Raw genomic sequence first — 13179 nt, forward strand, 5'->3', positions numbered from 1 at the left:
CGCTCTTGTTTGAGTTTTATGTCTTCTTGTACCTCAGCTTTTCTGGTCACATAAGTATCACTAAAGAGAATGGAACATGTAAGTGGAGTTTTCTCTTGTTTCAAGAAAGAGTAAAAAGGTGTGACAGCAATTGGATCTGGAACATGAAGTTTTGAATTGTTATGGACACTAGACCAGGTTGTTCTCCTTCAGCTGCGTTCATCAACTGCTGCTCTGCAGCTCAGTGGCAAAGGAGTTCTATAAGAATGATGAGGCAGGGCTTCCTCAAGTTGTTGGCCTTGTAACACTTTGCTGCTGAGAGAGGCAGGATTTTGTACTAGATTTCCCCACCACCACCTTCTTTTGGTTTGACAGGAATGAAAGCTGACTGCAAAATAGCCAGTTGTATCACATCACTAACAATATGAAGATGTTCTCACATAAAAAACTAAGGAAAAAAGGGATTTTCTCCCAGCATAATTTGCAGAAATGAAGAACAAAGACCAACATTTTAGCTGACTACTTCTGTTATTTATCTATCTATCCATATTTATTTTAACAAAAGTCAACAGGATTGTAGATGAGATCACTGTGATATTAAGAGCATCTGTTGATGCAGAAATGGGAAGGTTTTATCCTTTCACTTGGCTAGAACATAATCTGTATAAACTAGGTTTTGTCTGTATTTGTGGACATTCATCATTAAAATTTAAATAATAATAGAAGAAATTCACCATGGGAGATGTTGTCAGTTCCAGAATAAGAGCTTGTTCAATGAGAATGGTGTAGATGCAAATTCCTCTTCGTCCCTGAGGATCAGATTCAGTGATCAAGACCTCTTCTACTAGTGTGTTCCTGTGAAATTTAAGAATACCAAATGTTCTTGAAATTGTAACTCTGAGTCAGCCACCGTCCCTGTCTTTCCTCCTGCCCTGACCACCCAAATTCAGTCAGAGCGGTGTTGCCATTTATCCCATGCTGACAGTTAGTCACCTCCAGTGGCTTGTTAATATTTGTCACTTGAGGTAAGAAGAAATTGGCTAAAATACAAATATCAAGTGTCAAACAGGGAGAATACAAATCTTTAGATCCTGGTAGCTTGAGCAATGAAACTCACTCTCTCAGCTGATCACAGGGAGATCTTTAGTTTGTTTTTTTGGTTTTTTTTATATATAATTCTGATTTTAATGGACTGGCAGAATTACAGATCATATTCCTAAATCAGTAAGATATTTATTTTGGTTTCCTCAAAGTTCCAACTGTCACAGCGCAGCAGGGGGAGAAAGTTATGAACCATTTCAAAATAAAGCTATTATTGGCAACCTTAATGCTTTAACTGTAATTTTTATCGTTGTTGAATTCCTTATTTAATACAGCCAAGCAGAACCTATCTACCAGTCTTGTGTGCCAACACATTTAGCATTTTAATTGGTGCTGAATAATGTGTGTATTTTGACTGAAGTTTGTAATAGAATGCTAATTAAAATAAATTATTTTTCAAGAGTGTAACAGGCATATCAGACCACTCTGAAGTTAACATTTCTTGGCTATTTGTATGCAGTTCTCAAATTTCTCAGTTTCTGCAGTTCCCTAGTTTGATTCCTATCACAGTAAGTTGTAAAACTCAACTGACTTAAGTACAAAGTTATGCTGATGCTATTAAAGTAATTTTTAAAAATCCCAGCTCTGAACTAAGATCAGCAGCACTGAGTATTGTTTTCACCTGGACAAATTGTACAGCTTGTCCAAACCTTCAGCATATTACTAATGCTGAGCACTGAAGTAGCTTAGTGTAGACTTTTGCTACTTTATCCAGGTATTATATGAAGCCTGATAAAAGCGCATAAATTTGACTTTTCAGTGAAAATTTTGAAGCTTCATTTTTTCCTTATGGGAGTTTTTTGTGACACTATTATTACAGTATTTGATGTCCTCTTCAAACCTTCATCATCCCTTATAGGTGTAACACTTTATTAGCAAAAGCCTTGGTCAAATGCTGTTTCCTGTATTACATAGAGTACTCTATTACATACTATTATGTAGTAAAATATTTTATTCATTGCTATAGTCATGGGATTTCAGTTCCAAACTATGAAATATTGAGCTTCCTTTTATTCTTTCCCTAACAGTAGCATCTGTCTCTTTGGCAAAGTCTTCAAGCAATTGTGCTGGTGTTGGATTTAACTTTGGACTCCAGTACGCTGGATTGCTAACTTAATTTCTAATACTTTTTATTCTTTGGTATTTTCTTGTAAATAATTTGAATTGGAGGAGATTGTTTGCTCCATAGAAGCAAAAGGAGTAAAAAGCCAATGGTATTATTACCAGGATAGCCACCTGGTCAAGTGGTATACTTGCCTGTTGTTAGCCCGGCTCTGAAGGGAAGTCAAAGCTGCCAGATCCCAGCTCACAGCATCCCCTAACAGCAGGCAATCTAGGTTTGTCTATGCAATAAACTTTTGTTATGTTGTTATGAAGTCCAAAAAAAAGAAAATTCATACTATAGCACTGAGGTTGTTATCCCAGCAGAAACCATAGGTACAGGTGCAGCTGTGCTGGCAGAAGGGAGTTTCTGTTAGCTTTGCCTATAACTTTGAAAGTAAATTGTGTGTAGGTACGTATATGAGTATATAGGTATGGATGGTTTGGCGAACAGCTCCTGTGTGCTCCTTCTACAGCAGAAGGCTCTGCTAATGTAGGACCTGTCAGTGCATGGAGGGAGGCTCTGCAGCACAGGCAGCTCTGGGCTGGGCCTACCCGGCATCAGCTTCCCACCTTTGTGAAGCACCAGACCCTGCACTGGTCTGTGCAGACTGGAGTGCTGGGACTGCAGCCCTTCTCAGCTTTCTGCACAGCTTGGGAGAACATTACCCACATTGTTCAGTTCTTCTTGTCCTGGCAAGTGTCTTGTCTCTTCAGGATTTTGTCCTCAGTAGTTTTTTGTTCATCCTTATTGAGAGGTGGGATTTAAGACAGAAGTATGTTCCTTTAACCCTTATAATTTACATACAGCATAAGTTTTTCAAGGCTAGTTTTGCCCACTTATCTGGGAGAAATCAATTGCATATTATAAAGTATGTGATTTTGTTCTATTTTTTTCTTAGGAGTAAACATACCTTCAAGAATGAGAATTTCCTCCGGGTTTGTTGAACTGCATTGTAAATTCATTTGGAGTATGGATATACTAGGTGACTTTGCCAGGCATTTGAATGAGATAGATGAAGAGCTGTCGCTGTCCCTTATATATAATTGAAGACTCTGTACAATAAATTGTGTTGTTACCAGGTATTGTTTCTTTGCAAAGTTCAGTTAGATTTATTTAGCTAGCGATTGGTCTAAAGACTTTAAATCAGTTTCTTAAGTGGGGGGAAGAGGACAAAAAAGAGTTATGAGCAAGCAAACCAGAAGAATGGCTGTCATTTCTCTGAGTAGGTATGTTCCTGGTGAGGATGCTGTACCCTCCTTCACACTCTGAAGTTAACCCTGCCTCCTTCCTCCCATGTAGTTGATGCCCTCTGTGAACCTCCACAATCTGCTACTTGAAGTATAGGGAGTTTGCCAACATGCTGGAAAAGTCCTAAGGTGGTGGGGGTTTTTTGTTGTTGTTGTTTTTGTTTGTTTTTACTTCTGTTTTTATTTATTAACATTTGTAATATAAAATATAGCAAAATATTCTATTCATAGTAGTAGAAAGGAGGCCTTGTCTGAATAGACTTTTTAATTTTCTATCGTTACTTCATTTCTAGTGTTTCATTATGTTTCCAGCTTCTGTTACAAGTATTCCTCCTGCCCTCCTTTAGCTTTTCCCTGTCCTAAATGGGTAAGAAGTTCAAGAAGAGTGTGTAATATAATTTTTTATTAGGACTCTATATGGGTAAAAAGAAGCCATCACTTTTGCATTGATTTTAGCTATAAGATGTTCCCTTGGGTGTGTACACATGCAGTCCAAAGTAATTTGCCTAAATTAAAACTGGCTACTTTATTTTGTAATTGTAAGTAGTGGAAATGCTTCTATAGTTTCATGTTATTTGTCCTTTGCTTTGCAAAGCTTCTTGCTGAGGCTGAAGATATACTGAAAGTAATTTATTACCTTACTTTGCTTTTTTTCATAGGCTATATTGCTATTTTTTAGTGCCTGTGGTGCAAGAAATTTTATAATTTACGAAAGTGTTTGAATATGGTCTTCCTGAACTGTTAATTTAGAATTGACTTCCTGGCAGGGAATTCTTACCTTTGGCAATTGAACCTCCAGTGATTTCTGTCTAGTTTGTGTCATATGTTCATGACGTGCTTTGGGTTGGGTCTTTTGTTTGTTTGGTTTTTTGGGTTTTGTTTTGAATTATCAATTATTAATTTTTTGGTAGTATTGCTTGTTTTGTGGGGGGAAATCTTTAGTTTTTTCTAAAAGCTTAATCTGAGGCAAGGAAGTATTATTGGTAGAAATTAACATCAATGAGCAAACTAAAAAGAGAAAATTACCTAGTTTTAAGTAAAGCTTATTACTGATGATCTGAGAGTTTAGGAAAAAAATTCAGAAATATTATTTATTTCTAACTGGATGCACTCAAATATTTGTGCACTTCTATGAGTTTTCATTAGGGAAATAGAAATATTTTCCATATTACTTGGAGCAAAAATGGGTTATTTTTGGTTCTTTTTCTGTGTTTTCTTGAAATGCATGGAATATGGAGAAAATATTTTTGTTCTGTACTAGATTCTTTATATGGGGAATTGCAAAATAATAAGTGCATTGAATGTACTCTGGTTTACTGTGTTTTCTCAGACCATGGGCAGCACTCTGGGAAAAAACTGACATAAGAAAACCATGTAGCCAGGTTTCTCATTATACGTGTGAAAGAGCTGTTGTAAAGTATGATATAATTTCTTTGCATAAAACTATGTGTTTAGGATATCTTGAGATATGCCTGTGGACAGAAGAGTTTATTATTTCATACCATCACAGCAATGCTAAATCTAGTATAGAAATCCTGATAGAAATAAATAAATAAATCTGATTAATCAGACCATAACTGTAAGTGTATCAGGATTTCAGTCAATTTTGTACAGATAATAATATAAAAAACCCCACCAAAGTTAGCAACTAGTTTTCATTGTACTGTACTGGCCTTGTGGCCTCTATAAATTCAGTTAATGTCAGGCTGAATTTGTTGTTTTCAAGACTTGAAGTGCTATTCCCTTTTAGGTGAAAATACCTGTTTTGCTAAAGATTACAGTCTGATAGTCTGGCTTGGTTTGTTGGCTGTGAGTTTGTATCCTGATACCGCTCCTGGTGGTCAGGTTCTAAACTGAAGGGTGTGCTACCTTCAGTGGTGCCTCATGGTATTTCCGAGTCAGATTGGATGTGATGCACTTACATTAAGTGCTTTAAATTTTTGAGTTTAGCTTAGGCATTCTTTTAAGAGCTGGAGAAGACTCAGGTGCATAAGATGACACGAAAGACTTTTAATTAAGTGCAAAATTCCGTGTTACAAGTTCTGAAAGAGGACTGCTCAAGCTAGAAATGCTTAGTAGAACTTTGTTTTAGATGCACCAAGTAGTTTATCTGTATTTTACTGCTTGAATGCAAAACTTCAATTAAAGTTTGCAAATAAGTGATACCGGAACTACCTCATCAGATAACAGGAGCAGAAAGCCACAGTTGGCACATGGCAGGTTGTTGCTGTGCTGATTAATATGCATGCAAGAGGAGAAGAAATGAAGAGTGCTGTCATCAGCTGAAACTACAGGGAAGTTTTCTTCAGTAGGGAACTGATGAAACAAATAGTGGTTTAACATATTTACTGTTAACCTAATAGACCAGAGACTGTTTTATGTGAGCCACTCATTGACTGAAAAAAATAATTTCAAAGCAGTAGACATGATCTGTGAATAATTATGGCCTACAAAAACAACAATAAAACAAACAAACAAGCAAAAACAGAGAAAAAACCAAATCCCGAACAGTTAAATTTAGCATATCCACAGTGAACCATTTTTGCTCGAGGGGAGGTTCACAAGAGGAGGAAAAAAGCAGTGATAATGATAGTACTATTACTTCTGAGAAACTTCTCATGATTTCTAATAACCAAAAGACACAGGAAATCAAGGTCTGATAAGGTGGGAGACTACTCTGTTATACCTTTGCTCTTTGGTCTGTTTGAGCTTCATGCCCTACTTATGACTAATTGTTTGTGGCTGTTTTAATCACAGTATCAGAAATGTTTCAGTATTGGTAGACAAATGTACCATGTGTTCACAATTTAAAAGATTATTTTTACAAAGTAGACCACGCCAGTTTTTGTGATTCATTTGGAAGCTTACCAATGTCACTTTTTCATATAAACCCATCTTAATTATGAGATCATTTAGATATGCATTTGGAAGCTGTTGTCTGTATTTTCCAAATTTGTAGCTCTTACAAGACTGAAGACTGTTGATATCCAATTGAGTGACAGAGGCTTGTATTTTTTTTTTTCACTTGAGGGAATTTTTTATCTCTATAAATAAAACTACTCAGGCATCTTTATGTAAATGGATGCAATTTACTCAGATTCTATTCTTAACCATCATGAAGCAAAGGGAGACTGGGATGCAGTGTTTATTTCTATCTGCTCTGTGAATGTTTCATGGGAAAACATTTGGGAACAGGCAGAGGTGATAAGGTTATGTGTAAGGATTTTTCACAAATTGATCAAGTACCACCCACAGAGTTTTGGCTATTTTGCTTGACAGAAAACAAAGATGAGCAATTATGACTTGCTGTTTGTGACATCATTTATAAGCTAAATTTAATTTTCTGCTGAACATCCGCTGGTAATGTCATGGTAATGACTTCCTATTGATTTATTAAATCTGTTCCTTCTCCTTATTTGTAACTTGCATGAAGTTGCCCAAATGTGATTTCATGTTATTACTAACGGGCTGTGAATGGAAACACTGTGCACATTTTAATTTTCTTCTTAGCTTTGCTCAGAAGTAACAGTCTAAAATTGATTGCCTTATAAAAATTTATTCTCTCAAAATAAGCTATAGCTCTGATGTCTCTCAGAATAGTTTATTTTTTTTGGATTATGAGACTTTTTACTACATTGCTGGCAACATATAGAATTGTTGTTTATAAATTGTATTCAGAGTATTTAAAGTACTTTAGAAAGGGGGTATTTGAAGGAAAGGCAAAATCTAGTTCTTGAAACACTTCATGTGAATAGGCTGTGGGTAGAAAAAACTTTCTATAAATAGAACTTTTTAAAAATAAAAATATTATGCTGAATGAAAGTGTTGGACGTGAACTGATTGGTATCCAAAAGTAAAGGAAATCTGTTTGGACACAAGTTAGATAAGTTGAAAATTTGAAGTGGTCTCATTTCATTTCCCTCTTACAAATTTTGAAAGTTTAGAATTCAGTTCATTATTTGCTTGTCTGTGTTTGATACTTTGAGTTTTGATAAACATCAAGGTCTTTGCCTTACTTCTGTAAGTATTTTCATGTTGCATACTACTCATAAGTCTTTGAGAATGTAACAGAAGAATCTCAAGAAGACTTTTACAAGAAGACTTTTCTACTACTCTGACTTGCAATGTTAGTGGCAGTTTACCAAGATACAAAGCATTCTTTCACAGCCTATTTGTCCAATACATTGAATTTTTGATCAATTTAACTGTAAGAAAAGAGTGTTTGGTGAGATTTTTACTAGCTTAGCATTTACTCTGTTTACTGAATTGACAGTTTTCCTCCTTGTCAAAGTGATGGTTGCAGTTTGGATCTGTTGAGGGAAGCCCAAAGTGATGAGGGAAGAAGCATTTAAAAGATTTATTTTGTAAATGTGGATATTTGTAATATAATTAGAAATAAATATTAACTACCTCAATTTACTTCAGTGTAAAAATAAACTAAAATTATCTGAAGGTAGAAGAAGTTTTCGAAGAAGTCTCAGAAAGTCCTTAATAAATCAAGTAAAGTTGTTGTGAGGGAGCTTCTAATGAATTAGTGATGATTTAATCTTTTATGACTCAAAAATACCTTTAAGAACTTCAAGGCACAGACAAAACCAAAGTGATTGGAAAGTTCATGCTCTGTCACCCTGGAGAAATGTTTATACATCAGAGTTATTTCTCTCAACTTTACATCGTGTAGGTCTTTTCTGTTGTTTCCTTCTCCCATTTTCTGAAGGAATCAGTTTCTCAACAAGTAATGTCACTGAATAAACAACTAAAAACTACCTTTTATGCTGAAGTAAGAGGTTAATTCATACTAAACAAAGGTTTCATACCATGAAGTTGGAAGGAACCCTTGTGATCTTCTAATCACATACGAATTTTTCATCCATATGACTGCTCTGAGTGAATTCCTTTGTCAACCTGAGCTATCTTTTTGAAGAAGACACCCCTCAGCAATTATATTAATTTGAGCTTTAATTCAAGCTCTAGTGGTATAGCATGTAGTTCCTCAATCATATGTACCTGAAATATGTACCTGCTGAAATTACCCTTATTGCCTCATCCATCACAGCTGGAAGTCTCTCTTAGGTCAGAGCAAATTGAAGTGTTATGAATTGGACCTCGTACAAAAAGCAAATCTGAAGGCCCTTGTGTGTGTGCATATATGTGTAAATAGATGTTTGGTTTTTTTAAATTAAAAGCCAGACTTTTCTACCTATCTTATTGGATGATTCTACTTAAATGAGGATAAAGCCAGCTGAATCTTCAAATGGTGTTTCTGTATTAAAGGGTGATGGCAAAACTGAAGCGCTGCACCGGCCCCCTGCTTCAGTCTTGGCAAGAAGTTCAAAAAGGAAATCAGAGAATGAGAGCAGATCAGCTGTGCATAACGAAGACAAGCAAACAGGCATCTCCCCCTCCCTGGACAGTGCTTTGGAGCACATTGTGGGACAGCTGGATGTGTTAACTCTAGTAAGTATGCAATAACGGATAACACTTGCAGTGGAAAATGACAACACTGTCAATGGGCAAAAAGCCCCAGGAACTATGTTAATAAATCAGAACAGTAAAGACTGTGAGGTTGTTTTGAACAGTTGTATAGTCAAGTGACTGTTTTGGTGTTTTCCTTTCAGCAAATATTGATCGCATGTATTGTGTTTGCTAAAGTGAAAGCTTCCTGATACAGAATCATAAAGATTGTTGCACTTTTAACTCTGGAGGGACAGAATCACTATTTTTCAGTAGTGAAATCTAGCACAGATTTGTCAGAAGCCAGTTGTTTAGCAGACATTCTCGGATTCCAACCTGAACAATCATGTACTAGCAGGGGATGAACAAAGTAAATTACCAATGTACCATTAAATCCCTTTTCAAATGCAGTGCTCAAGGTGTTGGCTTAGGTAGGAATCTAAACAGTGGAATAATTCCTAGTGTCAGTGAAACTGCACAAATACTAGTCTCAGTGACTCTGAGTCACTTGTTTGCAAATGCTCAATACTTTTTGGTAATGACAGATTTAGTCAGCCCATGTTTTAAGATACTACTCTGTAGTCTGTAATATATTAACATTAAGCCAACTAAAAAGGGAGCAGCTAAGAGTTTTTTTTTTTGTTCTGTGTTCTTTTGCAGTACATATGTTAATTGAAAAAATAGGTTTTTGGAAGTATGGAGTCAAGTCATCAGTTGAAAATGATTTGTGTGCTAAATTGGATTAAAAAGAAACTACCAGCCTGCGTCCAAAAAACTACCTTTTCTGATGAAGATAGTCTCTTAGAGAATGCCTTTTAATAGTATATTTTTTTCTCACTTCCTTTTTTTGGGGATGCCTTAAAAGTTTCTTTTAGGTTTTTGAAAAAAATCATTTGAGGTCATCAGTGATGACTGTTTTTCTACTGAAATATGGATGCAACTTTTACATAGTATTTCAGAATAATTTATATTATGCATGTATGTATTTCTCTCTCTCAGAGAAAATATTTTGTGAAAACAATTAGAAACCTTTAGACAATCTCCATGGATACCACGCCATAATTTTTAAATACAGTTATAAATAGTGGAATAGCTAAGGAGAAGCCATTTTATGACTTTTTTTCCCTACTGAGTTAAAGTTACTTTTCTTATGTTATTATGTTGCACACTTTTATAATACTGTGTGAGTAATAGAAAACCAGTTGAAATTACTGTCCTCTTTATGCAGACAGTTTCAGTCTTGGAACACCGTCTGACTTCAGCTGAAGATAAATTGAAAGAATGCTTAGAAGATCAGCAAGTATTACTTCAGGGAAGACAGGACAAATAAAAGCTGAAAGTTAACTATATTGGTGAATATGTTTCTGCATTGGATTTTACTATAAGCAAAAGCATCAAATCAATGTAATAAAAACTGAAGAAATTAAAAAAAGAAAATTTTTAAACAGTCATGGCAAGCAGATATTCTGCTTATATATTTAATGAAGTGTAGCACAATCAAAATGTAATATTTTCTAAAATCATTTCCATTGACTGTTACAGGACTCTTATTTCAACCTAACAAGATCTTTGAATATAACTAAGCCACTAACTACATATTTTTAGATGAATAGCAGTTGTTATGGAAGTCCACTATGCAGGTTTTTAAACTTGGGCAAGGGTTGTGAAAATAATGTTCTTTGTGCTAAGGCAACATTACTCAAGACCTAACTCAAAAAATGCCAGAGGTTTTCTTTGTCCCGTTACATACTCTCAAGTATTTTACAAAAAAATAGCGAGTTATTCTATATCTTCTAAACATTTTAGTAATGATTGCAAGAAGAGGTAGTATGAAAACTTCTAGTCACAAATATGAAAATTCAGTCACCTAAACTCTGAAGCTTCTGTGTGAATTCAGCTGCAAAACTGATGCATTCTGCTTATCTCATTCCCATCAAAAGTAATTTTTCATATTTAGAAAAATCAAAATCAACTTCATACTTCTGAAGAATCTATTTGAATCATACACAAAATCATAAAAAATCTAGGTCATAACTACAATAGATTCTTGCCCTACAAGAAAGTCCACATATGCTCAAGCTTTGCATGCTATGAGTGTCCCCCATCAGGTAATGCATTATGAACGCAGATAGAAGTCAGGAAAGACTTCTCAGTGTATGTTGATTTGAGTTTTATTTTTAATAAACATGCAAATCTTAGATGATTCTAGGTTTATTTTTTTAATGGAAAACATTTAATTTTCTTATGTCTATGTATTATTTTTTTAAATGGCAATTGCAGAACACATGTTGTAAATCCGTAGTCAAAACTAGGTAGTCATCCAATTTCTGCACCTTCACATGTATGTTGAAAAATGGAACAGTTTAAATGGGGGGAATATTTTAATCCAATTCTGCAACTGACTGTATATAGATAAAGCTCATTTCCCAGGCTGAACCTCATTAACATCAATGGAGTTCAACTTAGGTACAGAAGTTCCCTGTGCAAATACTATTGCAGTTCACGCCACAGAAATGTGCAGTCAATTTTTCTTGTATAACTTTTCATTTTTTTTCTTAGTAACCACCTTCAGATAACCAGACATCACCTCACTTTCTTGGTAAACTCTGAATTTTACCAACAGGTGCTACATATTTTCAGCTCAGTCATAAGTACTACTGTTTATGGCAAACAAGCAGTTTCTTATAAAAATTTTGGGTGCAATTATTTTTATGCAGCATTCTAGCCACAGATTATTTGTGAAAGAATGATCTTATATATTTCAACCTGACCTTTGATTATGCAATTGTTTATAATACTGTATAACACACAGTTATGTAAATGCTGTCTTTTAGATCAAATGTACTTTGCATTTTGCATTTGCAAATACTCTTGTAGTCCTTTCCTGTTCTTGTCTCCATTAGAAGACACAAAACCATGTAGCTATTAAATTCTTTTGCTTGTTTCTTTTTCATAGTGGACTATGTATATGTTTTAAATCTGTAGAGGTTTTTTTTTAAGGTTTTTCAGGATTATTTATCAACCAGATTTGGATATTTGTTTTACTTCTGTATTTTTTAATAAAATCTCTGCTGAAATTTTCTTTTCTGCCTTAGCTCCTATCACTGTTCTTTCTTCCTTTTCAGTACCTGGAATGTTCTCTGGAGCATTCAGTACCTGAATGTTCTCTGGAGCATTCACTACTTAATCCAGTTTATTCCTCTGCTGTTTGTGAATCTGGTGAACTAACATAACAGTTCGAAATTAAGACATATTCTTGTCATTCTATCGGACAGTCTGTTGATTTTGGAACTCCACATGCATGACACTTGTGATTTGTGTATAACTAGTCATGGTTGGTTGAGAACAGGACAGATATATTTTCCTCAAGCTATGATGGCTCTCCTAAAACACAGCCACAAACAGCAAACATGACGTTTCTTTTAAAGAAACACTGATGTGGGCTAGTTACCTTGTTCTCTTGATCCATATAATTTCAAATAAAGTTACAGAATAGAAAAGCTTCCTTTAAAAGCACCTGAAGAGGCTGGTTGAACTCTCAGAAGCACTTACTCTGGGGTTTGTACTCTGTCAAATAACTGGTGACTTGACTAATTTGAATTATAAAACCAGAAGAAAATGACTGCTGTTTAGCCTTGGTTGTTCTTTTGCCCCATGGGGAAAAATAATTTCATGGGTCTATAAATTATGAAAATTATATATGTATATTGTATAGATACAATACATTGTATTGTATCTATGTCTGCAGTGAAGTACTGAGAACCCATGTGTATTCTAAACAAGCTGAACCATGTACCTGATGTAGTACAGCTTTCCTGAAACTTAAATTATGCCTCTGATAGTAAATGTAAATAGACCACACTTGGAGAAAGACTGCTTCCAGCATTCAGGCCAGCTACTGCAGAAATGGCTCAATTACTTATTAAGAAGAATAACCACCCGTGTGTGAATGATCCCCAAGGTTTGTGTGGTGAGAGAGAGAAGGTGGCAGCAGGAATAACCTCTCCTGCCATCGTTGCTGGGAGACTGTCTCTGGAGGAACCCAACTTCAAATTCCTTTAGTGTCAAAGCACTATGCAGTAACTCAGCAACTCTTTGCAATGCACTTCTGCAGACATTTTGAACCAAAAATGCTCTTCCAAATTGAAAGAAATTATGCCAGTTATTATGGTGTCTTAAATTTTATTTGTAATTCCCATCAAAATTCAGTGGAGTTTAATGGAATTTTTTCTTGGCTATTGCATAAATTATGATGTTGAGGCAATAAAGGTATTTTTCTCAGTTTTTCATTTT

At 35.1% G+C, this 13179-nt stretch overlaps 1 protein-coding gene across 3 annotated transcripts in view; it reads left to right on the forward strand.

The window, feature by feature from the left end:
- Positions 1–12508, forward strand: part of POC1B (POC1 centriolar protein B) — a 49973-nt gene extending 37465 nt beyond the window's left edge. Inside the window, exons 11-12 of one of the 3 annotated variants that reach the window (XM_051770003.1) lie at positions 8707–8889; positions 10115–12508. In XM_051770003.1, coding sequence (XP_051625963.1) covers positions 8707–8889; positions 10115–10216 — 285 coding nt within the window. In that variant the 3' untranslated portion in view covers positions 10217–12508. Of the gene's footprint in view, positions 1–8706; positions 8890–9546; positions 9611–10114 lie in introns of those variants that run through there. The other 2 variants (XM_051770005.1, XM_051770006.1) reach the window with 2 other exon arrangements.
- Positions 12509–13179: the final 671 nt, after the last annotated feature.

This window comes from Manacus candei, unplaced genomic scaffold (genome assembly GCF_025592945.1).
Source record: "Manacus candei isolate 608988 ecotype Guabito, Panama unplaced genomic scaffold, ASM2559294v1 h1tg000114l, whole genome shotgun sequence".
Lineage (NCBI taxonomy): Eukaryota > Metazoa > Chordata > Aves > Passeriformes > Pipridae > Manacus > Manacus candei.